Source organism: Diaporthe batatas (genome assembly GCF_019321695.1).
Source record: "Diaporthe batatas strain CRI 302-4 chromosome Unknown Contig00021, whole genome shotgun sequence".
NCBI lineage: Eukaryota > Fungi > Ascomycota > Sordariomycetes > Diaporthales > Diaporthaceae > Diaporthe > Diaporthe batatas.
Window position 1 is genome coordinate 480,783 of NW_025408568.1, and position 27,975 is coordinate 508,757.

At 53.3% G+C, this 27,975-nt stretch overlaps 10 protein-coding genes across 10 annotated transcripts; 4 read left to right on the forward strand and 6 right to left on the reverse strand.

The window, feature by feature from the left end:
* Nucleotides 1-1,395: 1,395 nt before the first annotated feature.
* KVR01_012735 (uncharacterized protein) lies at nt 1,396-2,827 on the forward strand. Its single transcript, XM_044788501.1, has one exon. It carries the CDS (start codon nt 1,535-1,537, stop codon nt 2,561-2,563), a length of 1,029 nt encoding a protein of 342 aa, XP_044638206.1. The 5' UTR covers nt 1,396-1,534; the 3' UTR covers nt 2,564-2,827.
* A 44-nt stretch (nt 2,828-2,871) lies between these two features.
* Nucleotides 2,872-4,686, reverse strand: KVR01_012813 (uncharacterized protein; the record flags this gene model as incomplete). The annotated part of the gene is made up of 1 exon (XM_044790407.1): nt 2,872-4,686. Exon 1 carries the CDS (start codon nt 4,576-4,578, stop codon nt 2,872-2,874), a length of 1,707 nt encoding a protein of 568 aa, XP_044638284.1. The 5' UTR covers nt 4,579-4,686.
* A 683-nt stretch (nt 4,687-5,369) lies between these two features.
* KVR01_012840 (uncharacterized protein) lies at nt 5,370-7,036 on the forward strand. The gene is made up of 4 exons (XM_044790506.1): nt 5,370-5,579; nt 5,667-6,086; nt 6,199-6,551; nt 6,650-7,036. The coding sequence occupies exons 1-4, from the start codon at nt 5,467-5,469 to the stop codon at nt 6,679-6,681; spliced, it is 918 nt and encodes a 305-aa protein (XP_044638311.1). The 5' UTR covers nt 5,370-5,466; the 3' UTR covers nt 6,682-7,036.
* A 113-nt stretch (nt 7,037-7,149) lies between these two features.
* KVR01_012755 (protein translocase subunit TIM50) lies at nt 7,150-9,499 on the reverse strand. The gene is made up of 2 exons (XM_044791073.1): nt 8,280-9,499; nt 7,150-8,191 (listed from the first exon to the last, which is right to left on the reverse strand). The coding sequence occupies exons 1-2, from the start codon at nt 9,258-9,260 to the stop codon at nt 7,550-7,552; spliced, it is 1,623 nt and encodes a 540-aa protein (XP_044638226.1). The 5' UTR covers nt 9,261-9,499; the 3' UTR covers nt 7,150-7,549.
* A 246-nt stretch (nt 9,500-9,745) lies between these two features.
* On the forward strand, nt 9,746-12,848 carry KVR01_012821 (uncharacterized protein). The gene has a single exon (XM_044783218.1). It carries the CDS (start codon nt 10,549-10,551, stop codon nt 11,506-11,508), a length of 960 nt encoding a protein of 319 aa, XP_044638292.1. The 5' UTR covers nt 9,746-10,548; the 3' UTR covers nt 11,509-12,848.
* KVR01_012795 (uncharacterized protein) lies at nt 11,894-12,715 on the reverse strand (the record flags this gene model as incomplete). The annotated part of the gene is made up of 1 exon (XM_044782669.1): nt 11,894-12,715. The coding sequence occupies one exon, from the start codon at nt 12,713-12,715 to the stop codon at nt 11,894-11,896; it is 822 nt and encodes a 273-aa protein (XP_044638266.1).
* Nucleotides 12,849-14,552: 1,704 nt separating the features above from the next.
* KVR01_012846 (uncharacterized protein) lies at nt 14,553-17,160 on the reverse strand (the record flags this gene model as incomplete). Its single annotated transcript, XM_044784570.1, has 2 exons — nt 17,088-17,160; nt 14,553-17,034 (listed from the first exon to the last, which is right to left on the reverse strand). Exons 1-2 carry the CDS (start codon nt 17,138-17,140, stop codon nt 14,553-14,555), a joined length of 2,535 nt encoding a protein of 844 aa, XP_044638317.1. The 5' UTR covers nt 17,141-17,160.
* Nucleotides 17,161-20,105: 2,945 nt separating this feature from the next.
* KVR01_012836 (uncharacterized protein) lies at nt 20,106-22,328 on the reverse strand. Its single transcript, XM_044783571.1, has 3 exons — nt 21,172-22,328; nt 20,783-21,097; nt 20,106-20,698 (listed from the first exon to the last, which is right to left on the reverse strand). The coding sequence occupies exons 1-3, from the start codon at nt 22,032-22,034 to the stop codon at nt 20,239-20,241; spliced, it is 1,638 nt and encodes a 545-aa protein (XP_044638307.1). The 5' UTR covers nt 22,035-22,328; the 3' UTR covers nt 20,106-20,238.
* Nucleotides 22,329-22,442: 114 nt separating this feature from the next.
* On the reverse strand, nt 22,443-23,621 carry KVR01_012778 (uncharacterized protein). The gene is made up of 2 exons (XM_044791550.1): nt 23,061-23,621; nt 22,443-22,984 (listed from the first exon to the last, which is right to left on the reverse strand). The coding sequence occupies exons 1-2, from the start codon at nt 23,427-23,429 to the stop codon at nt 22,607-22,609; spliced, it is 747 nt and encodes a 248-aa protein (XP_044638249.1). The 5' UTR covers nt 23,430-23,621; the 3' UTR covers nt 22,443-22,606.
* Nucleotides 23,622-25,025: 1,404 nt separating this feature from the next.
* KVR01_012801 (uncharacterized protein) lies at nt 25,026-27,418 on the forward strand. Its single transcript, XM_044781814.1, has 4 exons — nt 25,026-25,485; nt 25,574-25,649; nt 25,705-27,117; nt 27,182-27,418. Exons 1-4 carry the CDS (start codon nt 25,120-25,122, stop codon nt 27,235-27,237), a joined length of 1,911 nt encoding a protein of 636 aa, XP_044638272.1. The 5' UTR covers nt 25,026-25,119; the 3' UTR covers nt 27,238-27,418.
* Nucleotides 27,419-27,975: the final 557 nt, after the last annotated feature.

Sequence of the window (27,975 nt, forward strand, 5' to 3'; positions counted from 1 at the left end):
CCGTTAATGGGCCATATGTACAACTGGATTACTCATATGACACGGCCTATGATTCCGATGAACTTACAAAGTACCTCTTCATGGAAGGTTTATGAGATTATACATATGTAACTGAACATTGCGGGATGTGTCTTGGCTTTCACTTTGGCAGCTACAATACTAAGAGCCGTCAGCGAAGATGGGTTGCCCCTACCAATAGACAAGCGTTTGGAGAGAAATGCAACCGGGACTGGCCAGCATTGACATGTTGTAAGTACCTTGGCACTGCTTCTTTTGTGCTGTTTTCATGACTGAGAATGACGTCCGGCTTTGCTTACACAATCCATTCCTGGCTCCCAGAGGTTGACGACAAGAGGGATTGTATGAAGGCTCCGTGTATCGCTTCAAACGTTTACAGAGTAGAAGCTAAACCAGCTAAATATCGAACATACAGATATGATGACTCCTTCGCGGCGACTAGACCGTGGGCTACTTCTGTCCACGATTCTAGTCAACGCCGTCGTCAAGACGGTGCCCCTTAGCCTTGTCTGTATGTCGCAAGGCTGAGGCTACAAGCACCTATCGTATTATAACTATTGTTATTGGGATCGTATTCTTTTTAAGCGCTAGGTCTTGAGTGCTTACTACTGTATGAAGGCGCTATGTATGTCCTCGGACGTATACGGATTAGAAGCGAAACCACACTGGAGCTGGGGAAGCTGTCTTCTCCTTATATAAGGATGTGCTGGTGCTAAGCTGTGTTCTAGTCCTTCCCTATCACTCAAGTCTTCGAACCAGTCTCTTCTTGAAAAGGATGCTGTTGGAGGTGTTGGTAAAAGGCTATTTTTGATGAAACCACCAACTGCGTACCAGCACTTTGCGTTCCTGGCCATTGGAAATTCAGCTCTCGGCCCATACTTCGTCCCTTGGTTGCCCACAACTGTCTTCAGCCGGCCTGGAGGTCGAGGCGACCATACCCAGGAAGAAACCAACGGGAGACAATGTCTATACATAGCCAGTCTAATAGGGAGAAGGTCACTCTCTCGACCTCGCCCCCTTCCCTTTCCCCCGGCCCGGCAGGATTGTTGTTGGCGCCAGCAGCCGGGTCGCCTGCACCGCCACGAGGCTGGCGGTTCTGCAGCCCAGATGCAGGAGTTCAGGAGGCCAATGAAGGGCAAATATGATACACCTGCGAAGATGGCTATCTTTGGTCTTTTGTTAGGTGACTCCTGTTTGATGATATCCGTTGGTTGGCGACTTGCAATCTGATTGGCCAGTAGCGCTGGAAGGAATTGGGTTACCAACCTTGGAGCCAGCTGTGCCGCTGGGTGTACGGAGTACATCAGCTGAATCGACCCACGGGTTCCTGGGGTAGATGACATCATGCCGGCCCAGGCCCATAAGTATAATTCACACGCGCCTTCTCAGTTGGCACGGCTCGTCCCTCACGCCGCGTGTCCCACTCAAAACACCAGGTCTTGCACAACCCGCGCCCTCAGTTTCCTCTCCCAATCTTTGACCTTTTCTTTATCCAAGACTGTCGCTCAAACACAAAATGGGAGACAAACCAAAGGACCCAGTTGCTGAAGAGATACGTTCAATCCTGAGCCGCCGAGTTTCAGGATACGAGTTACTTCTGCTAGACTACGTGACACCTCTCCTCCACAAAGAGCTACTAGATGCGACTAAGCAGAACGAAGAAATCCTTCAGCGGCCTGATCCCACTACCCCACAACAGCAACGTGCTGCCCTCCAACAACTCGGACATCTCGACAACCTAGATGAGCAGATTTCGGAACATTGGAAGGATCTGCACAGGGGCATTGTCCCCCGGACCGCCCTTTTTGGCAATCTCATAGGATACCAATGGTTCTTGGCAAAATCAATCATACTAGATTACGCAGGACACTCACAGCGAGAGATTAATATGGACTCTTGGGTATCTAGGAGGATTGAGGAGCTGGATCTTCCCCAGAAAACCGGGGGGGAGAGCAAGAACGACAGGGATTCCCGAATATATCAACAAACAATCGCTACTCCTATCAAGGAGCTGATGCTAGACCAAGGGCACGTCGAGAAAAGAATCAGGCTCGCCGCAGCTGAGCCATATCCAACCGGCCAGATCTACCGCCTGATTGACGAATGTGACTGGTCGACACTGGCAATGATGCTGTCTCGCGACCGGGAGCTTGCCGTCACCCTGTACAGCGGGAAACCGCTGGACCCGAAGTCATATGACGACAACATCGCTAAGATTGTCCTCCGGGAAATGGACGAAGTAAGGGACAGGTATTTCACAGAACTCTCCAGCCCGTCCACCTATACCACGAGCAAGCACGCACAAGAACGATCGGCCAGGAAGGAAGCCGGTCTGCCACTCGAGCCGGTAACAAGGAGGCGCCAAGAGGGGGACTGGGTCTCGGCGGCTGCCAAGGGTATCTTCAACAAGGTCGTCAGCAGCCTTGGGCTTGGGGCGGGCGCGAGGCCCGGACCGAGCGTCTACCCCAGCCCCTCAGGTGATTCTTCCAGACCGAGCATCGATTCGACAACTCATCTGCTTTCTTCGAAGGACCGGCAAGACTGAACGCACGTTTCTTCTCCGGGGATATGGTCTTTGACTTGCTCAAGGCTAAAGATTAAGCCGCCGTGACTCCAGATTATAAAGGGTGTCAACTCAGTCGTACTGATGATGATGATCGCGAGCAGGTGGGCTTGATCAGTGGTTTTGTTTCTGATACCCATACCTATAGTACATACATGACGCTTTCATACAATGGTAAACGCTCATGACACCGCCTTTAAAAAATATATGGTGTCTATAAGAATGATTAAATTCGATGGGTGAAACCCATTATTGACTTCTACTTTTTGAAGAGCAACCTACATACCTAACTACTTCTCACTCTTCTGTCTCATTAGCACCTCGCTAAACAGAGACCCGTCTATTATCGGCAACTTTGGCTTTGGCCGCATCCAGTAATCTCGTCCCGGTTTGACATTGGGAGGACTTGGTGGAGGACTCGGTGATTCGTCTGTCTCGGCTGACGGATCGGATCTACTTGAACCTGTTTCGGGTGCTGCCTTTTCCTTTCCAGGCGACGAGGTACTATGGACAGTTGCATGACCATGAAGAGTTGCTGGTCGAGCACCGCACATCGGTTCCTTTGATATGTCGGCCGCGGTGGGAGGGGACAAAGTTCTGGTCGTTGACAAAACGGAACCATGAGCTCGAGGTCGTGCGTCCACCGCCGCGGCCCTTCCAGATGATGCAGTATGATGGCCATTGTCACCTCCCGGGACTGATTGAGAATGTGTAGCGGCACGGGATAGGGTCTGGACAACCTCTGAGAGTGGCGTGTCCCCATCTGACTGAGGCTTGATAGTCGTGCCCTCGACCGAGCGGCCATCTCTCAGAACCCCACTTAGGCAGTCCCGCTGCTTCACCAAGCAGCTGATGTGCGCTGGAACCGGGTGATACAGATCCCGCTGGTCATCGCCGCAAAATCTCTTTAGCAGCCACTCCTCCTGGCCGTCACCTTTCTCCCATGTGCTCGGAACCCAGCCGGCTATATCAGACCAGAGATATGGTGTCCAGAAAGTCTGTACTGGATTCATGGGCCGTGAATCGGTGTCGTCGGGTGGCCTCTCCTCCAGATCCGCGTTATCGTAGTCGATGAGTACAATTCGAGGAAGGTAGAGACCGCCGAACATTTCTGACTCTGCAGTGGGACGCTGGATCGGAACAAGGACGATGTTGCACCCCGCGAAATCGCCCTGTCTGACACCTGCCTGCATTTGCCTGACGTACCCATCCATAGCCCGTGCAAGCACCTCGAGTCGGTATTCTTCGGGATAGTGGAATGTGTGTGTAGCCGCCTCCCTGTTATAGCTGTTTTGCATGCAGGACGCTTGAATGCTAACACCGTTAAGGTGCTCCATTAGAATCATGCGAACTGGTCTTTCCGTGGTCACCCCTTTCAGAACGATAGGCAGAGTGAATGTCCACGATCCATAGTATATGGGGGTAAAATCCCCCGTCTGACCAGCCTTTTGAAGGGCTTCATAAGCCCATGTCTCAACCATAAAATCTTCATCCGCTTCGAAGACAGTGTCACGTGGATAGTGGCCGAAACTGTGCTCGAAGCTATAGTAAAGTGGGTCATATATCTTCGCGACCGCAGTAAATGGCTCCCCGTCCCGCAACACGACTCTGCACGCCACAATTTGCGGCCCTCGAGCAGAGCCAACAGCGATGGGGGAGGTAATAACCAGGTCAGCAGTTTCCGCCTGCGGAGAAGCAAGCGGGATTCCCTGCTCAGGAGGGTTGGCAACGACTGCTTGACTATGAGACACTTTCTCCAGGTATTCCTGCGAGAGCCGCGGCCTCTCTTCAAGTCCCAGGTGCTCAAGCTCCTCCGCCGTGGAAAACGCGGGCGGCGGTGCGTGTCGGGAGACCTGGATAGAGAAGCCCGGACGATAGGGTAAGTTTGGCTTGTCAGGGTCCTCTGGGGCCTGCCAGAAGGTGATGTGGCTGAGACGAGCAGACCACCTGTCAGCTTTTGGCAGTGTGTCTCCTGAAGTGTCCGGCACGGGCTCCATGTCTTCGTGTTCGGGGATGACACAATAGCGGAGGATTGGTTTGAAAATATATGATGTTGGAAAGTTGGCGAGAATGGCGATGCGTAGATGAAAGTGGGTCAATTGCTGCCTAGTCGGTCTTGAGCGTCAACGGTTTAGCACTGTACGAAGGCGCCGCATACGGTTTATATGTATAGGGGTTAGAAACGAAACCACCCTATGGCAATTAGAAGCAAAATCACATGTTAGAATGTATAGCCATTGATGACATGAAGTGGAACAACAGCAGAATTCATGTTTTCTTCCGTACCAGCTCTCAAGGTTGAGCATTGGGGTCTCCACAATGCACGCCCGGCTGCCCCGAGGAAACCAGGACGAAACGAGCGTGAATTGAAAACGGTGCACTTGTAACTATGAGGAAAAGTTCTTCAGCCGTGCTTATGATAAGTGGGTGCTTCATGACAGGGTCCTTCTGACAGGTTGCTTCGCAGATAATGCCAGCACACCATACCAAGTATGCAAGAGGTGTTGATACCTAGGTATCGCCTTGCAACTTGCAGAGACTATTCAAAACTACGTCACGAATTAATAAACGCTGGGCCAGATATGAATTATCCTGAAATCCAAGCATTCCTGACACACGCAAACCCAGTCCCAGACATGGCATTATCAAATCGCCATGTCAGCGGGCCCATGCCAACATGCCAACCAACCGAATCCTTCGCCGGTTAAACCCGGGGACCCAAACATGAATACGGTAAGGGGCGAGCGTGAGAAATCCGGGGCATTGCCAATTCCTCATCTCTCACTCGCACACTTATTACTCACTTCACTCACTCACCTCTAGTCCTTTTTGTAGTCGCCCATCTCTCTCTCTCACACATACACACACACACACACACCATCACGATGGCCGCCACCCCCGCAAAGGTGCCCGAGGGCATCGACCTGTACTCCCGCTTCGCCCTCGCCGGCGCCCTGGGCTGCTCCGTGACGCACGGCGCCTTCACCCCAGTCGACGTGTCCGTTCAGTCCAGATGTCCCCATCCGCCCCCCCCCCCCCAGCCCCTACCCAGCCTTGACCACACACGCTGACACCCCAAAACCAGCGTCAAGACCCGCATCCAGCTAGACCCAAAGACCTACAACCGCGGCATGGTGGGCGGCTTCCGGCAGGTGATGCAGCACGAGGGCGCCGCCGCCCTGCTGACGGGGTTCGGCCCCACCTTCACGGGCTACTTTGTCCAGGGCGCCTTCAAGTTCGGCGGCTACGAGTTCTTCAAGAAGCAGGCCATCGACCTGCTGGGGATCGACGCCGCGCGCCGGAACCGCGCCGCCGTGTACTCCGTCTCGGCGGCCAGCGCAGAGTTCTTTGCGAGCATCGCCCTGTGCCCGCTCGAGGCCACGCGCATCCGGCTCGTGTCGACGCCCGGGTTCGCCAGGGGGCTCGTGGGCGGGTTCGGCAGGATCCTGAGGCAGGAGGGCGTGGGGGCTTTTTATTCTGGGTTTGGGCCTATTCTGTTCAAGCAGTACGTTTTCTGCTTTCTTTTTTTTGTGTGGAAATCCCGGATGATGAACGGGAACCCTTGGATGCTGGAAGGGGGTGTATTGTGGACCAGACTGGGCTGACATATACATCAGGGTCCCCTACACGGTAACAAAATTCGTGGCCTTCGAGAAGATCTCCGAGGCCATCTTCGTGCAGGTCGACAAGTCCACCCTGTCCAGCGGCGGCCAGACGGCCGTCAACCTGGGCTCGGGCCTCCTCGCGGGCTTCGCGGCGGCGATCGTCTCCCAGCCCGCCGACACGATGCTGTCCAAGATCAACAAGACGAAGGGCCTGCCCGGCGAGAGCACCGCGTCGCGCCTCGTCAAGATCGGCCGCGAGCTCGGCGTCCGGGGCTCCTTCGCGGGCCTGCCCACGCGCCTGTTCATGGTCGGCGGGCTGACTGCGGGCCAGTTCGCCATCTACGGCGACATCAAGAAGGCCCTTGGTAAGTTTGACCGCCTGCCCCCTCCTGTTTTCCCGGGGGGCGTCCCTGGCCTCCGGGGCCGGCAGCTTTGTACTGACTGTGCGTGTGTGTTTCCCTAGGCGCTACGAATGGTGTTGAGATTGCCAAGTAGGCGGACGATACGGCCTGGATAGAATACACGGACGGCGTTGATGCATGGGGGACTAACTAGACGGCTCAGCAGAGAGATCCGACGAGTGGGGATCAGCATTGACGGCGTCAACATTGGCCAATGCGTACCCTCTCGCGCTTTTGAGAGGGGGCGGTACTGTAGACCACCCGTGGCCCTTGCATTTGCATTAGATTATTACCTGTAGACATGTTTCTCATTACGGACGGACGAGTACATTGGTGGCATGCGCAAGTCCGTGGACTGGAATATGCGTTGATGGATCAATAATTAACCCACAATACTGCGAGGTCAATGGACAATATCTAATGGTCCTTCCCTTCCTGGCTGATGTTCACAGCATGTGTCCTGTGAACCGCTTCATTTCTAACATGTGTTCTACACATCAAGATGGTGGAAAGAGAGAGCAGCACTCAGCTACATGCTATTGCGGCACCCAGCAGCACTGTCTTGTCAGGATATCCTCAAATTCGTACACGGCCGACCATATCGGCCCATCATCTATGGAGCAAAGTAGTCTACATATTTTTGATCCGTTCAGAACCCCCCCCCACCTCACGGCATATGAAAAACCACCTATGTGGAAGATGGGTTTACCTCATTATGTGTGAAACAGAAACACGCGAAAGCCTCACTGAAAACGAGGCCGCCCAGTCAGTACAGTACTCCTATGCAGATGCCGCCGCCAGCAAACGATAAAGACCAAGTACGTGTGTGACGCGAACCTATCTAGGTAGAGAAGAGAGTTAGGGGCAGCGGGCGGGACGGGACTAGAGCGGTGAGAGCCACACCCCAAAGGCTGTATGTAATATCACAGCCCAGAGGTCAGGGGATTATGAACGTCATCATATCACGGCTTCTTGTCCGACCCGTCGCCGCCCGCGCCGCCGGGGCCGGGCGTGAACCAGCCCGTGAAGGAGGACTTCATGCTGTTCATGGCCTCCTTCTGCGCGGCCTCCTGCAGCGCGGCCTCCTCCTTGAGCCACTTCTCGCCGTTCTCGCGGATCATCTTCTCCATCTCCTCGTAGTTCTTCTGCCCGCGCTCGCGCGCAATGTCCTGCAGCATCTTGCCCTGCGCGAACGCGGTCGCCGGGTCCTGCTCGCCCTCGGGCAGCACCATGACGCTCAGGTTCTGCGGCTTCAGGCCGAACAGCCCCCCCAGCGCCGCCATGCCGCTCTGGCCCCGGTGCGGGTGCCTCCGGCGCTCGGCCTCGAGCTGCTTGTTGAACTCGGCGCGCGCGATGGCCTCGCGGCGCGCGAACTCGGTCGGGATGTGCTTGCCCTCGAACGACTTGAGCACCTTGCGCACGTCGCTGTACTGCATCGTGTGGATGTACTCGAGGAAGGGGATCAGCGACACCAGCTCCGTGTCCTTGGGGTCGCCGGTCCACTTGGGGAGCACGATCGCGTTCTCGGGCTGGGCCTTGACGTGCTGTGGGTTCGTGTCGATCATGATGACCTTGGAGAGGTCTCGGTTCAGGTAGGCGAGATCCTGCGGGCGGGGGAGGAGGGTTAGCGAGCTTTGGCTACTGGGAGAAAAGGTCGTGCCGGGGGGGGGGGGCAGAAAGGAGTTTGCTAACCTTTACAATCTCACCATCCTTATACTTGGTGGCCTCTCGGAACAGCGGCCAGACAATAAATCGGTAAGGGTCTAGCTTGCGCACGAGAGGCTCACCCATGGCAAAAGGCACCGAGGTGAAGAGGACAAGCTCATAATACTGGCTGAGGTAGTGCAGGAAGTAGTCGGCGCCAGGGCGCTTGGCCAGCCGCCAGCCGTGCTCACGGGTCCATTCGCTGTGCACAAGCATGTCCTCGAGGCTGATGCACAACGTGTATGGCCGCTCGAACATGGGGTCTGGGTCGGGCAGCAGCTTCTCGAAGGCAGGCTCGTGGTAGTAGGTCAGTACCTCGCTCATGCGCGTCGAGGCGCGGTTCCACCAGAGACCGAGGCCCCAGCCGTTGGGGACCTCTGGGTGCTTGCCCTCTTCCTCGTCGTCCCAGTTCCGGCCGAGATAGACGACGCCGCCCACCATACCGGCGAGGGCGCCGGCAAACATGTAGTTTGCGAACCGTTGGCGGCGCTTCTCGGTGGAGGATATGTATGCTGAGGCAGGCAGCTCGCCCTTGCCACGCCCGCCGCCTGGGCTTGTGGGCGCATCCTCCTCGACCCTCTCCAACGCGGCCTTCTCGTTGGCGGCGGCCTGCTCGAAGGCAAAGGTGGACGGGATACCCTGCGTAAGGTCGGGAAGCTCAGACAGGGGGATCTGCTTCTCGGGGGCCTCGGGGGTCTTGTCGGCGGCTGGCTCGACAGGCTTCGCAGGTTCGGGCTCGACAGCCTTTGGTTGTTCTGGGGCGGGCTGCTGTTCTGGCTTGGCTGGTTTTTGGGGTGTATTTGACGAGGGCCCGAATCGCGAAGATGGTTTGTTGTCCTTGGCCATGCCCCTACTCCATATTATCGACGTCGTTGTCAATGCAGGCAGGGCTCTGCGGGTGGGTGCGGCAGAGACCCATCTTGACGCAGCACCCGACTGGGCCAGGCGCAGGGCTGCCCGTGAGAGCATGATGGATGACCTGTGGATGTGGGGGTGGAGGGGTGTGTTCGACCTGCTCCGAGAAAGAAAGATACAAGGTCCAAGTCGTGGTTGCTGCTGCCAGATTATAGCCCAGACAGGCGCATTGTCGGGGAGAGGCGGGCAGGATTGTCGAGGGTGGAGGGTGGAGTGGAATCGAATCCCAAGTCGAGCCGAGTCGCCAGGTTATTTCGTCACCATAGAAAATTCAGAAGGCGACAAGCTCATCCGCCGGACGGGAAGGGCTGGCCCGAGCTCCTCGAGAGCTGTTATCGGTGGGGTGACGTCCCGGTTATCGCCTCGCACGAGGGTTAGGGGAGGCTCTGTGGGGCAGGTGTGGAGTCAAACGGCTGAACGCTAGTGTTCACGTGTGCCGTCCATTACGGCAGTGACGGTACGGAGTACGGAGTACGGAGTGCTACTTTGCAGTCTTGGCACTTTATTAGTCCGTCTCCCGTCAATCCCATGCGATGCGACTCGACTTGACGATGCTCCCCTCTTGACTTGGTTCCCCGCAAAGCATATGCAACCTCTCTCCGTCTCTCTCCCCCGCCTCACACGACACAACCTAATCTGAACTTGCCTTGGTGATCGATCGAGTTGTCTGTCTTGTCCAGTACATTAACTGTTGCGACCCTCTCCAAGAACCACCTTCTCTGCTTGTTCTTGTCTTCTGCTGCGTCGCCACTTCTGCCACCACTTTCGAACCTGCAGGCCGTCGTCACCTGCAGTCCATGTTCTCCACCAGCACCAAGTCTCCATCCTCCCAAGTCTTCACGATGGCCGGTGCGGATGCTGCTTTCTGAGGGTGGTTCCCAGTCGTCGGTCTGCCTCCCAGTTAGCACTCACGATGGGACCACCCTCTGAGTCCTGCAAATCATCGTCATCATCAATTGGATCCACCTTCAACAATCACGCATAGGAATCAAACCAACCCCAGTCGGCGTAAACTCGCAGCATTTCGCCCCCGAATCGGGACTTCCGGCCCTTCCACCACGGAGACCCTGAAATCGAGAATACCGAACCCACTCATATCCACCACCACAACAATCACGACGCCATAGTCCCTACCACACGAGTACAATCCAATCGGCCTTGGATTGCATCACGCGACTACGTTTATTCAGCATACAAGATACCCATCGGCGTATTTCATCGACGCCACCAGCACGACCACCACCACGAAGGTTACTGTTGAGCACACCAAGTCGGAGTTTTACGGACATCGCCACCAACAACTGACACCACCAACCCCTCACCCCCTCCACCGACTCCCGCAATGGTTCGCAGGCCGGCCAAGGGGGCCCGAGCCAGGGGCCTCGCCTCCCCCACGCCCATCTCGTCCAGCGTCACCACCCCGATCAGCTCCGCCCTCACCTCCGCCTACACCACCGAGGCCGAGCTCGACCCCGACGACCCCAACAACCTGGCCATCGGCGCCCTGACCCTCGACGTCCCCATCGCCAACAGGAAGCCCAAGAAGGAGGTGGTCCAGCCCTTCCGGTTCATGGACCTGCCCTCGGAGCTGCGGGTCAAGATATACGCCTTCCACTTCGCCGACGTCGGGCCCGTCGTGGACCTCGAGCCGGGCAACTACTTCACCATCCACAAGAAGCTGTGCGTCCTGCGCGTGTGCCGCCAGTTCTACCGCGAGGCGTCGCACGTCTTCTACAGCGCCCGCACCTTCCGCGTGTTCCCCATCGACGGCCGCTACTCGCGCAAGAAGCTGGGCCTGCTCGCCCGCCTCAAGCCCCAGTCGCGCGCCCACCTCACCTCCCTCGAGCTGCGCCTGGGGCCCGGCTTCAACAAGCCCTACCGCAGCTGGGCCGTCAGCGACCTGCTCGGCCTGCGGGACTGCGCCGGCGTCCGCCGCCTGTCCGTCCACGTCGAGATCGACCCCAGCGACAACATCTTCAACGGGTGGCGGCGGTCCACCGGCTTCTACGAGGCCTTCTCGCAGGAGCTGCTGGGCGGCCTGCTGGACGGCCTGCCGGGCGTCGAGTCGGTGCAGTTCGACGCCAACACCGCCGTCAAGAGGGCGGGCGACATGATGCAGGGCCTGCTGGCGGTGGTCGCCGCCAGGGACCTCCCCGTCACCTGGGGCCCCGAGAGGGGCTGGACCGACAACGAGGACGACGAGGTCGACCACGAGCCCCCCATGGGCCCGACCGCGGCGATTGATTGGAGCCTGCCCCCGCACGCCGTCATGGCCGCACTGGCGCAGGAGGTTTTGGCATAGGAGGTTGTGTTTTGGGCGTTGGAGTTTTCTGATTTGGGCTAAGGAGGCGTATATTGGAATTTGGTCCATGGTAGCAGTTTTGAAGCTTTTGTTTACAGTGTGCAGCTTTGCAAGGCAGGATGGTCTGGCTCGGCGAGGACTCTCTGCTCACCACGATTGACGGATGGCGCTCAGTTTTCCGGCTCTTTGAACAGTCATGAATTAACGACTGCTGGTTGCTTTATTGGATGCTTTTGTTTCACGAGGGGATGCAATCATCACCGACTTGCGGACTTTTGGGCGCCTTGGGGGACATGGCATAGCATGGCAGCTGGATCGGCATCAACATGGTGACTACCTAGGTGTCTATATAGCAAATAAATCCTCGTAACCAGTATACACATACTCAAGACCCACCACCACCACCACCACCAACCACAGACACCCCCCCAAAATCAACAAGACTGACAACCTCCCGAATCCTGCCCCCCTCGAACCAATAAAACACAATCTCCCCAATGTCCACGCGCCCCCCACCCCCACCACCCGCAGGCGCCGCCGCCGCCGCCAGCGTCCCCCGGAACCGCAGCCGCGCCGCGACCAGCCCCCTCGCCCCGTCGGCCAGCAGCCCCTCCACCTCGACGTCGACGTCGGGCACGGCGGCGCGCACGGCCTGCCCGAGGCCGTGGTACGCTGGTATGCCGAGGGGGCGGCGGTTGTGTGTTACCGTGGGCTGGTGGAGGAAGGCCGGCAGGGCGGGGAGGGCGGTGGTGGGGGGCGACATGAAGGTTTTGAGGTAGGTTTTGTAGGTCTGCTTGAGGGAGGGGTGTGGGTGTGGATGTGTTGGGATTGTGGATGTGCGGTGGGGTGGGGGTGGTGTTTGGGGCTGGGGCTGGGACTGGGACTGGGATGCGCCGCCGTGGGTGTCGTCGAGGATCACTGAGGTGGAGGAGGGGTCTGCGCCGGCGGCGGAGGTTGTGGTGGTGAAGATGTGTGCTGCCAGCTCTGTGGGCGGCTTTGGGCTGGGTGTGATGTCCCGCAGCGTGAGGATGAGCCTGGCCGCGACGAGGGGGGACTCTGGGTCCCTGACGAGGAGGTCGAGCTCCGAGGCGAGGATCTCGTGCCTGGCCTCGTTGATGGTTATCTCTGCGCGCTCGTGTTCTTCGCCCCTGAGGTGCCGGCTGAGCGCTTTGAGGATGGCGGCGGTGGTTGCTGCGTTTGGGGGCATCGTGATTACATGTATGCTTCGTTCTTGTGAGTAGACAACAATCAGTTAGGTCTTTGGGCCGGTTGGGCGAAGGCCTCGAGCCGGTCTGGAATTGTTGGTTCGAGGGCAGGGAGCATGAGCAAACTGCTTTGTGAATCTAGAGTAGCTACTTAAGTAGCTACCTAAGTAGTAACACATCCACGCCCTGTGAGCGCGCCCTGCGTGATGTCATTCCCAGCACTGACGGGCCAGGGGGTCAGCATTGTAGCTTAGCGACCATGTCAATCCAAAGAATTTGTGGCCTGAGATTCATTAATGTCACCAATTCGCAGTCCAATTCTGCAACCGCCTCCTTTTTTACCCGGGCACCTAGCTCTGCAGACCATCTAACAGGAGTGTGTTTGGGGACCGAAAAGCTTGTAGAATTAGTTGTGTGAACTAGCTTTGTTGTCAGTGTGTCTATCCGGGCACAGTTAGATTTAGAGAATGGATATTCATGTAGGAAAAAACAAATGGTATATAAGTATAGTATTTCCTTTTAAATAATATAATGCTAGCTTATAAGTAGATTAATTTAGAATACTACCTTATATACTTTTAGTATTTTATTTAAAAGTTATTAAATAATTAACTTTATTATTTTATATTTTTTAAATTTAATTAAAATATTATAAATCTTAAAACTATATTTAAATAAAGTTTTTATATTATTTTTAATTATATTTAATTCTTTTATTTTTATAAAATATTAAAGTTTATATAATATTAATATCTTTAATATTATAAGATTTAATATATACTTATTAAAACTAATTTCTATAATATTATATTAAGATATTTTAATTAAAAATTATAATTTTAGATTATTTTATAATTTAAAATTTAATACTTATAAATTAATACTTTTATACTTATAATAATTAATAAAGAAAATATTATTTATAAAATAATATATTCATTTTTATAATATTAATATTTTAATTAAAAACTAATTTTAAAAAACTTTAAAGGAAGTATAATATTTTATAAATTATTTATTTTATTATTTTTATAATTTTAATTAAAAGCTTAAAACCCTTAGATTTTCTTAATAAATACTTAACTAATATAAGTTAATAAAGTCCTATATTTACTACTAATAATACTATAGATACTTATTCCCTATATATTTTAATCCGCTCTACTATCACTACTTTAAAGGCCGCGCATTTAGAGGCGATCGTGAGTGATCTAACCTCTAGGAATGAGCCTAACAAGATAGAGTGTATTTCCACACACCAAGCGCTTAATATCAAGTCTAGGCCTATCTCTAAAAACGGCTTGAGTTTTGGAGTTGAGATAAGGTTAGTAAGGGATGTGCGCAAAGCATATAATTTGTGGTGAGAAATCTAGTTCGTCGTGGAAAGAGGGCTACTTAAGCCTGACGGAACACGAAAAGGGCACTAAGGAACGGTGTTAGAGAATTTTAACAAGTTAAAAACGAGACGACGTACCACTGTCGTGCCAGGTAAATCGCAAGGTGTAGCCTAGATAGACTCTATCCCTAGTCAGGAAACAAGACACGCTGTAAAGACGGACCATTGATGGCGCATCTTGTAAGCAATTTGTGACTAAATCACATCACATCGGTACTAAACACTAGGCAGAATGGAAGAATATACTGGAGTATCCTGGCGATATTGCAGTCTGAGCATTGACGAGGAATCCGTACATGACCGCCGGTCTTTTGGAAAAGAAAGCGGGACGAGGACAGTCAACTATTAATCTCAGACATGGGATTCTCTAATATAGAGTCGTGCCACTACCAGAGGTGGCTCTTCCAGCTACCTAGGTACACGCCTGGCTCGCGGCCGCTGGCTCAAGCAATCAGGAGGTTTTCGCACTTGTGCAAATCGAACATGTCTCCTTCCATCGCGCCATGCACATATGCCTCGCCAACAAATTGATACGGACCACTATCCCCGTCCCTCCGCAACAACACCGGCACCTTGCCGCCGCGGAGGACGAATATCTCGTCCCCGAGCGCAGACCACCGGGGAGCCAGCCCAACCAGGCCGTTTGTCCCGCAGAAGAGCTCCCGCTCGGCTGAGATCTGCCTGCGCGCGTGGTACTCCCAGTTCCTCATAATGTACCGGTACCCGCACCGGCGCAGAAGCGGCTCGGCGGCGAGCGGTCCTATGAACGCCACGGCCATGATTGCGTAGCCCAGGAGCAACCTGGAGCACCCCCGGCCAAGCGTGAGGAGCCGCCAGACCCTGAGCTGGAGCTGATCGTTCTCGTACAACGGCCGCATCTTCTCTATGGTCTCGTGGGTCTCGCCCAGGAGGCAGGTACGCATAACCGCGTCTCCCATGCTCTCCCCCGTGTGCGTGTAGTGACCACTGCTCCTGGCTATTAGTTCTCCTGCCATCTTCTGCCATTCCATCTTGGTGTTCAGCATACGCAAACCGTCGCGGACTATACTGCTCACGTGCAGTGTGTTGGATTCGATTTGAGCCGTGGCGCGCATCCTGTAGGCGTCTAGCATGTCTCTGCCAGGGGCAACTCCAGCAGTCACCTCCCGGACCCTCCCGATGAGCTGCCCTGTTATCTCCATGACGCCGTCATCCCGAATCCTCGGCGCAGCAACAGGACCGCCGCCTGCTCGGAATTGTTTCAAGGAGCTGACCTCAAAGTGCGGGAGCATCCCCATGCCTGTCAGGCTGTGCGGTCCGTTGGCGTCGCTGAAGTCCGGAGCCCAAGACGGTAGACCTTTGGGACGATCCGGGCTCGAGGGGTCCCCACCCAGACCAAGAATGTCCAGGCAGCCATCACGGACCGCCCACCTGGTCGCCTCCAGGAACACAGAACTCGCACTGGCCCCGTAATCCGGTTCCAGGGGCGGGGGCTGTTCCGACGCCAAGCCCATGAGACCGTAGATGTGATCCCGGGGATCTGTCGCCGCGGCCACACGGTGCTGAGACAGGACCTGGTCCAGGGGCTTGGGACTGCCGGCTCGTATGTTCATGCGGCACGCCTGCAGGGCTCTGAGGCGCGAGAAAAAGTGACACACGGCCCGGCGGCGCGGGTCGAAAATTTCAATCTCGAGTGACTCGACAAAGGCCATGACCCTGGTGAACTGCTCCCATGACGTCTCCATGTTTGTGTAGTGGACCTTGACCTCCCTCGGCCACGCGACCTCTTGCACGACCCAGACGCGGCTGAACCAGGGCGAGTCGAAGAGCCCGTAGAAGAGGCTCCAGCGTCCGCCATTCTCGCTGGGAAGGCCGTACCTCACGAGCTCGGCCTTGGTCATGTTTCGGAGAGGTCTTTTGCTCCGTACCTTGGGCCCAAAAACCGGGTCACTCTCCAGCCCATCGTCTTCAGCCAGCTTTGCTATGGTTTTTTCAATCCTCTGATAGAGTCCGGGCAACTCGGACCTCTGAGCGACGAGAGATTCTGGGAGTGCAGGCAGCCCCACCCTGAGCCAGACGATGGCACACCTGGTGGAAGAATAGATCTTCTGCATCAGTTTGACTTGTGCAGACCTCTCTTCGTTGTCCTTCTGGTTGATGCATATCTGGTCGACCCAAAGGACTCGCTCATCTTTCGTATGTCTGAGGTACACCAGGGCATCGTGCAGTGTATCTGTGATAGCAAGAGCCGCCGCCGGAGCCAGGCCGTCGTTTGTTGCCGCCGGCGATGATGATGAATGGCATTCTATGTGATTGTTGCTCGCGCGCCGGCCCCAGCAATACGATAGAGCTTCGTATGTGGGGTTTTCTTCCAGTTTAACGGCGGCAAGAGTGCATTGCAGTTTGTCCCCGGGCGAGCCTGGATGCAGGCGAATGACACGGATGCTATCTGGCGCCGTGAGCGGGCAATCAGGATAACATGAACCGGTATTCCCGGTTCCGGCTTCGCTCGGATATTCTCCAGGTGCCGCTGAGCGGAGCTTGGGGCGAACCACGAATGTGTTTACCAGCTGTACGGACAGGCCAAGCATCGCCATATTGACCAGGAACCTGGCAAGAACGGCTCCCCCGGTGCAGATTTGCAGGACGATGATCTGCTCTATTGTCGACATATCTTCTTGCCCTTCTAGTGCGTAAAAGCACAGGTAAAGAAGCGAAACGTATGATATAGGAGCCGGGTAAGACCTGAGGGCATTAACGCAAGCCCGAAGAGCCTGCGCCGGGAGTCTATGCTGCCGCACCAGCCCTCGATCTTCCATCACTATTGGATCCTCTTCCACAAGTCCCTCATTTTTTGTGCTGCTGGACATATTGAAACAGGCAATGACGCTAATGAGTGCCATCGGCAGTATCGTGCTTTGTGGTTGCGACATGTGTGTGTACACGCTAGACGACTTAGCAAACCTTGCGTTCCGAAAAGAGATTTTAGCAAGACTCACACAACGACAAAGGACACTGCTCCAACGCCAACTGCAACCATGATTCGGTTCATCAAATCAAAGTGTGTAAAATTCTCCAAAGTCTCGGCCGTTTTCCGCGATTCTGAGTCTTCGGGGAGAGCGATAATGGACAATATGAGTAGAACCGCGTTCATAATGGCAAGAACGGAGGAACTCTGTTGCCACGAGGATACATGGCTCAATAAGAAGCCAAGAAAGCTCGCGTACAAGGGACCAGTAGCCAGTGCTGGAAAGAAACGAGTATATCTTATCGGCCCGGGGCGATGCCACGACCAGCCCACGTAGTCCAGGGACGCCGTCTGCGTCACGGCCACAAGGAACCCTATAAGTATGCGTAGGATCAAGAATTGGTTGTCAGTGCGGGCAAACCCGCATGCAAACGTCAAGGAGCACAAAGTGCCGCTCGCGAGCAACCACATTTGCTTGGAGCTAATGTGGCCGAATCTGGGCAGTAGTGCAATCCCGATTAAGAGAACGGGAGCATATTGGGGAATGCGCTCGAGTACAGGCCTCATGGGGGACGTGGTAAGGCCAAGTATATCGTTCAGAACTCCTACTGCTGCGAAGCCGTTCAAAGGGATGCCAACCGCGGCTATGATAGTAAGCACGGTCTTGAAGTTGATTTTCTCGTCATCTTCCTCATCGCGGCTGTCAGCCGATGTTTGGACCCGGCCTAGACCAGGCGAGGCGCTGTTCGCCGGTGTCGATCCAGTTGAAGACATTGGAGCCACCGATGCCGCCATGGGGCCGCAGTGTGGGGGGTTGGATTGAACGAAATCGTTGCTCCTAGTGCAATATGTGGCAGCCGTAGGGCGATAGCCCTGGCGGAATGGATGGGAAGATGTCTGGACGACGGGGAAGTGTCTGTTATCTGTCTAGACTGTTATTCCTTCGAAGGCATCAAGTACTAGTAGGCACCCATCAGGCCAGTAGCCACATCAGGAAGCAGATACGTCAGTGTAAGGCGCAGCAGACCAGGGCCCCTGCGGGTGCCGCGCAGTGGACAACCAGCGTGCAAAAGTTCTAACCGTCAACTGGTTGGCGGTCTCTACTCTGGTGGGGCCGATTGCTTGAACCCAGAGCCCCGTAAGATCACTCACCGCAGTGTCGACAATACAAAATTGCAGAGAGCGCCAAAGGCTCTATACGCTCTGGAGCAAGATGACCGAGGGAAGATAAGGAAGACCGAGTGCCTCGCCACCAAAGGATACCCCTATAGGGTGGAGACCATATTGTAGCTTCAGCGGTGCCCACTGCGCGCAGGATTCAGCTGAAACGGCTCTTATCGAGCGGTGGGTGACCAGTGGGATCCACCCATTGTATCCTTGGAACGCTCCATTGTCTATAAATACCGGCTTCCTCCGCTCACTAGTATTGATAGTTGAGAAACCAGTCAATTTGCTCTATTCGATATGCCCTGCTCGGAATCGTGACAGCTTTACTGCCCTACGCCTAGAGAAATGGGACCCATAGAGCTCGTGAGGATTCCAAACTTGGACCATCCATCTACACTCGGTTCTTCTCCCAGTTGAGCGGGCTGTTATCAGTGCCTAATTAGAAGGCAACGTTTAGTGCTTGAACTTATCTATAGGGGATCTAGAATGACGATTAAGTATTAGAGTTACCGCTCACTACACTACATTTAGATATAAATAAGCCTACTAGACTTATTATATTAAAATCTTTTTTTAAATCGAAATATATTATATTAGAAGGCTTTTATAATTTAATAATTTTAAAAATTAATATAAAGCGTAGAGGGTAACTAAGTGGATGAAAAAAGAAAATAAAATTAAGTTAGAGATTATATTAGATAAGTTTTAGTGGTTAACTCTTCTCTCTGCCCTCCCCCTTTTGTCCCCCGTCTTTACCTACTACATTACCACCACACATATAGACCCTATGAGCGTGCCCTGCGTAATGTCATTCCCAGTATTAACGGGCCGGGGGGTTAGCATTGTAGCTTGGTGACCATGTCAATCCAGAGCGGTACCTGTTTTTATCAATACGTAGTTAATTGCTGCAAGAGCCTCGTCGTTGACTGGGACGGTCTAACAACAGCCTGTGTTGGATATTGAAAGGCTTCGTGAGCTATGCCAACTCCCAATGTTGTGAGTGTCTTATCCCGACGCTGGTGAAGTGCTCTAAAATTGTATAAAAAAAGTGATGGTGGTGAGCAATGATCAATATAAGGCGACCCGCCCACATCTAGACCAACCCCTAATTCAGACCACCTAGCCACACTATAACATACTTCATTTTCTCCACTAGTTTATACTTTAAAATAATATAACTTATACTAGATTTAAGAACTATTACTTTTATTTTATATAAAAAGTTAGAAATCTAACTATATAAACTTTTAGAATAATTTTATAAATATTAACGTTTTTTATTATATATAATAATAATCTTTAATAAACTTCTAATAGTAATTTTAAAATATTATTTAAAATTAAAAGTTATTAAAATTTATATATTATTTATTTTATTTATAATTAATATATAAAATTATAAATAATATAAAGTCTTTATATTATATAATAATACTTTAATTAAAAATCTTTAATTTTAAATTACTTTAATTAAAAGCTTAATATTAATTAACTTATTTTATTATATTCCTCCTTTAAAGTCTTTTAAAACTATAAATTATAAATAAAAAGTAGTTTTAAAATAATTAAATTTTAATATATAAAGATTAACTACTTATTATTATTATAATATATAATTAATAAAAGATTTTAAACTTTTTAAATAAAATAAAAAGTTTAATATTAAAGATAAAATTGTTTAACTAATTTTAAGATTTTATTAACACTTAATTTATAGTAGATTCTTTAAATTTTAAAGGTTTAAACCTATATCTTTAATTACCTTAAAATTAAAATAAATCCTTATAATACTAAATAAGGACACCTTAACTAAAAGACTATAATTCTAAGTTACTCTAACTTAATATCTAGCACTTATTAACCTATACCGTTCCAATTAGTATCTGGAGAAATAAGTGTTTAACAATAGTGTGTTTTGGTGGAAAACGTGGTCCGAATTAGGGGGTGGTCCGGATGTGGGCAGGTCACCTTATTCCTAAATTATCATTCTACTAGTACTCCGCATAACTTGAATATCACGCCTTCAGCCCCGTCACACCCCGCTGCTTCATATGCGCCGCCCGGGCAACAACAAACAACAGGCCGCCGACCCCCATCATAATCCCCGCAAACACCTTCATGCCCACGTACATCTGCACGATCCCCACCCCCTCGCCGCCGCGCACGAGCGCGCCCCCGATGGGCTGCGCGATCAGGATCGCCGGCGACGCGGCCAGGTACGTCGCGCCCGAGAAGACGCCGACCTGCCGCATGTCCGGGCACACCTCGACCACGAGCGTCGGCATCAGCGACACGAACACGCCCGACGTGATCCCGTAGAGCGCCGCGTAGGCCATGCGCGCCGCGGTGTTGTCCTCCGGCGCCGGGACCCACAGCGCCAGCGTGAAGACCGCTGATAGGAGTGTGAAGAAGATGGTCACGTTGAACCGGCCGAGTCGGTCGCCTGCCCAGGCGGGGACTATGCGGCCGATGATGCTGGGGGGTCTGTCAGTGGCTGACATGGATCCTAGCAGAAGGAAGACGGGGGGCACAGAAGTACGCATCTCGTTCGACACTCACCTTGTCGCGCTTAGAACCACGAGGAGATTGTTTGCTTGGCTTTCGCCCATGCCGCTGTCGACGCCCTCGTCGACGAGGAAATTGTAAGGGAGGAATACCCCGAGGAAGAAGAAGAAGGCCGCGAGGGCAAGTTTGATCAGGTAACCATTCCTCAGAGGGGCGACAACGTCCAGGACCCTGAAAGGCTTGGGCGTATGCACGAGCCGCGACTTGACCGTGACAAGGGCGAAGGCCAGCAGGGCCAGGTAGAGGAATGCCGTTGCCCGTATGGTCTCGGGGAAGCCGATTCTCTCCACCAGGGTGGGTATGGAAGCACTGCGTTGCATGTCAGCCAGCCTGGCGCAAATAACACAAGGGAAATGACAGCCACAAGCACAAGACAAACTTACGTGCCCACCACACCCCCAACCGAGCTCCCAGAACTCACAATCCCCATCGCAAACGCCCTCCTCCTCCGGAACCACGTCCCCACGGCATTATTGCTAGCCCAGAAGATAGCACTGGCCCCCATGGCGCTGAAGACGGCCTGCGCGAGGAACACCTGGTAGTACTCGCGGCAGTAGCTGAGCAGGACCAGCCCGAGGACGTGGAACAGCGTGCCCGCGAGCAGCAGCGGCCGGGGCCCGTAGCTATCGAAGACGCGGCCGAAGACGGGCGCGCCCAGGAAGAGCAGGCACGTCTCGACCGAGGGGATCCACGCGATGGTGCTGGCCGGGTAGGACGAGAGCAGCTGCCGCGAGTAGTAGGACTGGAAGTCGCCGATGCAGGTGATCCACCCGAAGGACACGAAGAGGCAGCACCAGCTGCCCGCCACGACGGTCCAGGCCTCTAGCCCGCCGTCTGGCAGCTCGCTGGGGCTGGGGGGCTGGGCCGCGGGGTGGCCATCGCCAGGCGGTGGTGGTGGTTCCCGGTGTTTTTCTTGGGCGGGGTGGTGTGGTTGGGTTCTTTCCTGTGGGATGGTCACCACGGGCGAGGTGCCTGGCACACGTTGAGGTCCTCGTAGGGTGCTGGGTGGGTGCTCCGGCATCCATAGGTGTGGAGGTTCCGGTGTGATCGCCGGCGTGGTGGGTGAAACGGGTTCATCTCGCTCATTGTTGTTCGATCCCAAGCTTGGGGAGCTTGGGGCATGATACGATTGATTCGAATCATGTGAAGGGTCCCTGATGGTCAGGTCGAGAGTCGAAGTCGACCACAGTTGCAGCCCTTCATCTTGGGCAGGGTCTCTATTTCTCAGCCACGATAGTCGAGACATGGGTGCAATATTGGCAGCGACCGCAAAAGGGAAAGTCGAATTAGGTGTCTGGTTTAGGAAAGACACTAATTTCGCGTCTTCTAGGTTCAGCAGTTTGGATTATGATAAGTTCTCTATGAGATTATGCTGGTCCCCTGTCTTCGAAGACTTATACAGGTGTCGGGTAGAGTCTTCTCCACGTATGTGGTTCGGTGTTAAGGCAAATGTGTGCGGTATGCCAGTTGGTCGCTTACTGCTGACCCTCGCAAAGTCCGTTGTTCGCGACACGAGCAGAGGCGAGGCAAAGCTGAAGCCTCACTGGTCAGATAAGACAATGACACAAGGTCCAAGTGACAAGCCGGATAACCAGCCGCGTCTTTCAGTGCCCAGGTGAGCAGTTGAGGCTAGGAGGCAACAGAACCGCAAAAGTACCGTAATCATGTATATTGGATAAGCTATCAATATCTCCCTCATCTCCGCGCATGCCACTGCTGACTCACCCGGATTCCACATGTCAATGATATTTGCCCTGTCACCTGTCTGCCTCCGATGACGGTGGCACGACAAGTGAGACAAACCCAAGGCTGGGGTGCCTAAGCCATGCCTCCGTTCACCCGCAGAATCTGTCCGCTCGTCCACGTGGACCCTGCCAAAAATAGCACCGCCTCAGCGATCTCCTCGGGGGTGCCAATGCGTGCCTGGGGGTTGAAGTTTGCGATCATGTTGACAAGCTGCTCGCTCTTGCCCTTGTAGAACAATTCGGTTCCCGTGGGGCCGGGGGCGACGCAGTTCACGAGGATGCCACCCGCCTCCGGCCGCCCGAGGTCCTTGGCCAGGACCTTGGTCATCTGCTCGATGGCCCCCTTGGTCGAGTTGTAAAGCAGGTACGGGGGTGTCACGGTGGAGGCTGCACACAGGGTCGTGGATGTCAGGATGATGTGGCTTCCCTTGGGCATGTGCGGGACGGCTTTCTGCATCCCCGACATGTCAGCCAGGTCCCCGTGGTTCCCGAGCGTGTGGACCCGCGGAGCACAAGGAATCGCTTACCTGAGCGAGGAAGTAGGGGCCCTTGACGTTCAGCGCAAAGGTTGAGTCCCAATCCGCCTCGGTCGTGCTCTTGAGATCCTTCATCGGGAGGACTCCGGCGTTGGCAACGAGCACGTCGATCCTCCCGAAATGGGACACGGTCTGGCTGACTAGATCCTCGACGCCCGAAACGGACGACACATCAGCTTTGATCGCCATGGCTTTGCCCGGGCCCGACGAGATGCATTTGACTACCTCCTCGGCGGCGCCGGCGTCGGAGCTGTAGTTGACAGCGACGGATGCGCCGGCCTTAGCAAGTGCAAGGGACACAGCCCTGCCGATTCCTTTGGAGCCGCCTGTGACAAGGGCGACTTTTCCTTGGAAGTTCATGATGGATTGGTTGTAGGTGTGTGCGTGAGGGGTGTGTGTCTATTGGGCTGGATGGGTGTGTTGGGAATCATCACAGATTGAATTGCTCCTAGACTGGATTTTGGGGGGGTTTTATAGGGCTTGTCGAGGTTCGAAACAACCTTGAGACCTTGCTGAGGTCCCTGGTGGACCATATCTAGCGATCATTTTCGCCTCTACTGAATCTGTCGATCCTTTCGCTGTCTGTCTGAACCAGCCAGGGTCACTTTACCACTCACTGGAGGAGACCTGCCGTGTGTTAGGTGCAGTACATTAGATAGGTACTCTTGCGCAATGTGAAGTGGCGGACCATCCTAACCTGTACTTCTGCCTGCGGCTCTTGGTCAAGTGGCGGTCTACCTAACGGGCAAAAGTAAGCTGTGCCTTTGACAATGCCTAAGCCAGGCACCTCTCGGGTAGCACAACCTTAGATGCAAATGTTTTACTGCTAGCACTCCCGCCATTTTGTTTCACAACAGCTGAGGGCTGAATTCGGCAAGTAAGCTGACGTGTGACGGGCAACTTCTGCAAGCATGGGAAAGTGAACTCTTGGGTGTGGGGTACCACAGAGACGTCCCATTCCTTACACGAGGCTGCGGATGACTGTTCACTTGTGCACCGACATCGGTCGGTCCGGACCGGAGTTTCTCAAGTTCTGCTGACAGCAACTTTGAGCCATCAGTGAGGCCGACCTCTGGACTGGGGCGATACTCGGCGACTAGTTACCAGACTTGGGTTGTCGTACGTTGTACCTACCTAGGTAACAGGGCAGCAGCAGATTGTGCAACTGGTCTGGGATGGGCTTAGCGAATCCGATTCTCGCTTCCTCCTCGAACATTACCTCCGAAGAGAGGCGCTGGGCGCTGGCTGAATTCATGGGGCTGTTTGACGGTCCTCGCTTCTAAAAGCTCCATTAGGTGAACTGGTAGCTGTGAGTCTTCGGGGCGTATTAGGTGAGCCGATTCCAAGGTTCGGCTTGACTGCTCCGTATTGTATCTCACATCAATAATCCTTTCGCAGCTTTGCCCCAGCGAAAATGCCGAGGCTCTTCCCCCAAGGCGTGCACTGCCTGCGCTTCACGTATCAGCTAAGCGCCTTTCCGCGCGCCTACCGATGACTCCCGGAAGATTGGAGGCCAATTTGGCTGACCTTCCCAAAGTTAACCTTACACAGAAACTTGTAGGATGGCCACTCGGGTGGATTATGGATGGTTTAGACCTCTAAGTCCAGGTGACTCTCGGCGTCGCCTAGCATTGGCGTCGGAGATTTCAGCCTCACCCTGAGCCATCCTCCTAGGCAGGAATTAGCTCTAAGGAGAGGGGGCTTGATCGTTCGAGGCTGATATTTTCGTGAAGGCATCGCTGAGCCTCCTCACGCTCAAATCAGCCCATAATGTGTTGGATTTGGTCAAGAAAGGCCGAGACGGTGTCTATTTTGGTTTCTGGGGGCGATATCTAGGCATACACTTTGGATAGAATCAATTTCAAAGCATGCAATGGATTCCATTCATTCTGTATAAGAACATCGTGAGAATCCTCGATTGTGAAGTTGAATGTTATCATCATCCACATCGTCCTTGACAACACAGGCACAGTTTTCAGCTACATCTCGGTCTCATACCTAGGTACGGTTGACTAACAGCAACTTCAATTCGTCTTTCGAAATTCATATCATGTTCAACCCGTATTATCTGGCCCCTCTTGGGCTATTGAGCCTGGCGAATGGCGTATTGTCGTCTCCCATCTTCAGGCCAATCGGTGGTGGCAACAGCCTCCTTGGCTCGTCATTCGGAGTGCTTGGTCAAAACCACACTTTCGACTACGTTGTAGTCGGAGGAGGTATGGCCGGCCTGGCTCTGGCGTCCAGATTGGCAGAAGACCCTTCTGTGACTATTGGTGTTGTGGAAGCCGGAACATTCTATGAGATGACCAACGGAAACAACAGTGAAATCCCTGGCCTTGATATCCAGAACGTGGGCAAAGACAAGGATGACTGGGTTCCCGGCAATGATTGGGGATTTGTAACAACCCCACAGCAGGCAAGTGCTATCCACCATCCTTACACCAAAGAATCATCCATGGATATTTCCTAAGAGACACACGGCTAACAGCAATTGCAATGTACAGTCTCTTCTCGGGGTTGAAGCACACTATCCCCGAGGCAAAATGTGGGGTGGCAGTTCCGCACGGAATTACCTGACTTGTACGTTATTACCGCAGAATTCCTTTAAAGATACTTTGACACTGACTATGTCTAGATCACATGGGAACCAAGGGATCCTATGATATGTGGGCGGACTTGGTAGGAGACGACTCGTACAGATACGACGAGTTCCTGCCATACTTCGTGCGCCACCAGAACTTCACATCACCAGATGGCTCCCACCGCTTTGACAATGCCACACCTCAATACGATGACACAGTCCTCGGCACTGGTGGCAAGCTGGACGTTATTTTTCCCAACTATGCCAACGCTTTCGGGACCTGGGTTGAGAAAGGTCTGGCCGCTATTGGCTTGAACCCCATCAACGGCTTCCAGAGTGGAGAGCTCATCGGATCATCGTATTCTCTCGCTACCATCGAGTATGAATCCAACACTCGCGCGTCGTCCGAGACGGAGTTCATGCGCCCAGAGCTGGACAAGGCAGCACCCAACACCATGTTCTACCCAAACACGCTGGGAAAGAAGGTGCTTTTCGACGACAACAACAAAGCCACTGGTGTCCTAGTAGAGACTGATGGCTTCGTGTACCAATTGTCAGCCACGAGAGAGGTCATCCTGTCAGCTGGTGCTTTCCAATCGCCACAGCTTCTCATGGTCTCTGGAATCGGTCCTCGCGAGCTTCTGGAGGAGCACGACATCGAGGTCCTCGTCGACAGCCCCGGCGTAGGTCAGAACATGACTGACCACGTCCTTTTCGGCTCCACATATCGCGTCAACGTCATGACCGGCTCGTCTCTGGCTTACGGTAACAACATGGACATTGCAAATGAACAGTTCAAGGAGGGCACTGGGCCTTTGGTCAACCCCAATGTCGACATGTTTGGCTGGGAGAAGGTCCCTCGAAGCAACTCCACCCGCAGCGGCTCCGGTGCACTGCCAAGCAACGCAACTGATATCTTGACTGACCTTGAGTGGTTCTCTCAAGACTGGCCCGAGGTCGAGTATATCGCGCCGGGTGGCTACTTCGGCTATGCCACCAACTTTGCTCGAGGCAACCCGACTGACGGATACAACTACGCAACCATTGTCGCCGGCATGGTCGCCACCCTTTCAAAGGGCTCTGTGTCGATTTCATCTTCGGACACCTCTGACCTGCCAATTATCGACCCCAACTGGCTCAGCCATCCCGCCGACCAGGCCGTGGCCATTGCGGCGTTCAAGCGCACGCGCGCCATCTGGGAGTCCGATGCTATGGGCGAGGTGCGCATCGGGGACGAGTACTTCCCTGGGAAGAACGACGTGAGCACAGACGAGGAGATCTGGAGGTTCATCCAGGAAAGTTTCAGCACCATCTTCCATGCGTCGTGCACTTGCAGGATGGGCAAGGCGGATGACTCTACCGCCGTCGTTGACTCCAGGGGCCGGGTGTTTGGTGTCCAGGGTCTCCGTGTCGTGGATGCTTCAAGCATGCCTCTCCTCCCGCCGGGTCATCCCATGGCTACGATCTGTAGGTTCTCCATCACACATTCTGATTGGTATCTCTTTCCGAAGTTGCTAACTGGTTTCTTTAGATGCTCTTGCGGAGAAGATCGGCGAGGATATTCTGTCTGGAGACAACACTTACTAAACACAGCCGCCGTGTATAATGCCAACATCTTCTTCAACATGTTTATACTATGGACGGAAGCTTGACATGCAGATTGAGATAAGGGTGGCTAGAGTTGTATTTGGCGTTTCGAGGGATGCTTGTGGAACTTTTTAGACCTTTTCATTTCTTGGAAGAACATTTATTTTGTAGTATAGTATTATAGATAGATCTGACCGCTTGGGTCCAATATGGAGCTCACGTTCCCAAACCCTGGTTGCATTTGGTAACTCAGACATGCCAGTAGTCCAATCTCCTTTCTCCATAGATGCCCAGGTGTTCATTGCGAGTACTCGCACTACATGGTGACGCCTGCATACAGCTCCGTAGATCGCCCCATCCTTTGGTGCTGTTATTAACATAAAGAAATGCTCTGAAAACAATATCAGGGCCGAATGTTTGAACGCACACAGAACCCACTACGTTCAGTCACATATCTTGCTACTCCAATGGTTTCTCCCCCTCCCCCCGCTGCTATCGTCATTGTATGTCTACTTTTGAACCCTGGGCCTTTCAGCGTTTACCACGGTACAAAGCACTATGTCTGGCTGTGGACGTACACAGAATAGAACGAAACCCCGGAACCAGAGAACTTGTCCTATCTGCCCAACTGCCCAGGTGGTTTTGCTTCTATTCCGTATGTGGTTTCGCTTCTATTCCGTATACTTCCGAAGACATATCAGCCCAGCAGGCCTACCGATGCTTCGCAATACCATTTTA

What these genes read in the sequence shown, in the direction of transcription:
- KVR01_012735 (XM_044788501.1), top strand. Translation starts at nt 1,535, where the DNA reads ATGGGAGACAAACCAAAGGACCCAGTTGCTGAAGAGATACGTTCAATC.
- KVR01_012840 (XM_044790506.1), top strand. Translation starts at nt 5,467, where the DNA reads ATGGCCGCCACCCCCGCAAAGGTGCCCGAGGGCATCGACCTGTACTCC. An exon ending in GGGCCTATTCTGTTCAAGCA is followed by an intron (nt 6,087 to 6,198) that starts GTACGTTTTCTG and finishes CATATACATCAG; the next exon opens with GGTCCCCTACACGGTAACAA. An exon ending in CGACATCAAGAAGGCCCTTG is followed by an intron (nt 6,552 to 6,649) that starts GTAAGTTTGACC and finishes GTGTTTCCCTAG; the next exon opens with GCGCTACGAATGGTGTTGAG.
- KVR01_012755 (XM_044791073.1), bottom strand. Translation starts at nt 9,260, where the DNA reads ATGCTCTCACGGGCAGCCCTGCGCCTGGCCCAGTCGGGTGCTGCGTCA. An exon ending in AGGATGGTGAGATTGTAAAG is followed by an intron (nt 8,192 to 8,279) that starts GTTAGCAAACTC and finishes CCCCGCCCGCAG; the next exon opens with GATCTCGCCTACCTGAACCG.
- KVR01_012821 (XM_044783218.1), top strand. Translation starts at nt 10,549, where the DNA reads ATGGTTCGCAGGCCGGCCAAGGGGGCCCGAGCCAGGGGCCTCGCCTCC.
- KVR01_012836 (XM_044783571.1), bottom strand. Translation starts at nt 22,034, where the DNA reads ATGTCTCGACTATCGTGGCTGAGAAATAGAGACCCTGCCCAAGATGAA. An exon ending in GTTGGGGGTGTGGTGGGCAC is followed by an intron (nt 21,098 to 21,171) that starts GTAAGTTTGTCT and finishes CATGCAACGCAG; the next exon opens with TGCTTCCATACCCACCCTGG. An exon ending in GTGGTTCTAAGCGCGACAAG is followed by an intron (nt 20,699 to 20,782) that starts GTGAGTGTCGAA and finishes CAGACCCCCCAG; the next exon opens with CATCATCGGCCGCATAGTCC.
- KVR01_012778 (XM_044791550.1), bottom strand. Translation starts at nt 23,429, where the DNA reads ATGAACTTCCAAGGAAAAGTCGCCCTTGTCACAGGCGGCTCCAAAGGA. An exon ending in GCCCCTACTTCCTCGCTCAG is followed by an intron (nt 22,985 to 23,060) that starts GTAAGCGATTCC and finishes TCGGGGATGCAG; the next exon opens with AAAGCCGTCCCGCACATGCC.
- KVR01_012801 (XM_044781814.1), top strand. Translation starts at nt 25,120, where the DNA reads ATGTTCAACCCGTATTATCTGGCCCCTCTTGGGCTATTGAGCCTGGCG. An exon ending in CGCACGGAATTACCTGACTT is followed by an intron (nt 25,650 to 25,704) that starts GTACGTTATTAC and finishes GACTATGTCTAG; the next exon opens with ATCACATGGGAACCAAGGGA. An exon ending in TCATCCCATGGCTACGATCT is followed by an intron (nt 27,118 to 27,181) that starts GTAGGTTCTCCA and finishes TGGTTTCTTTAG; the next exon opens with ATGCTCTTGCGGAGAAGATC.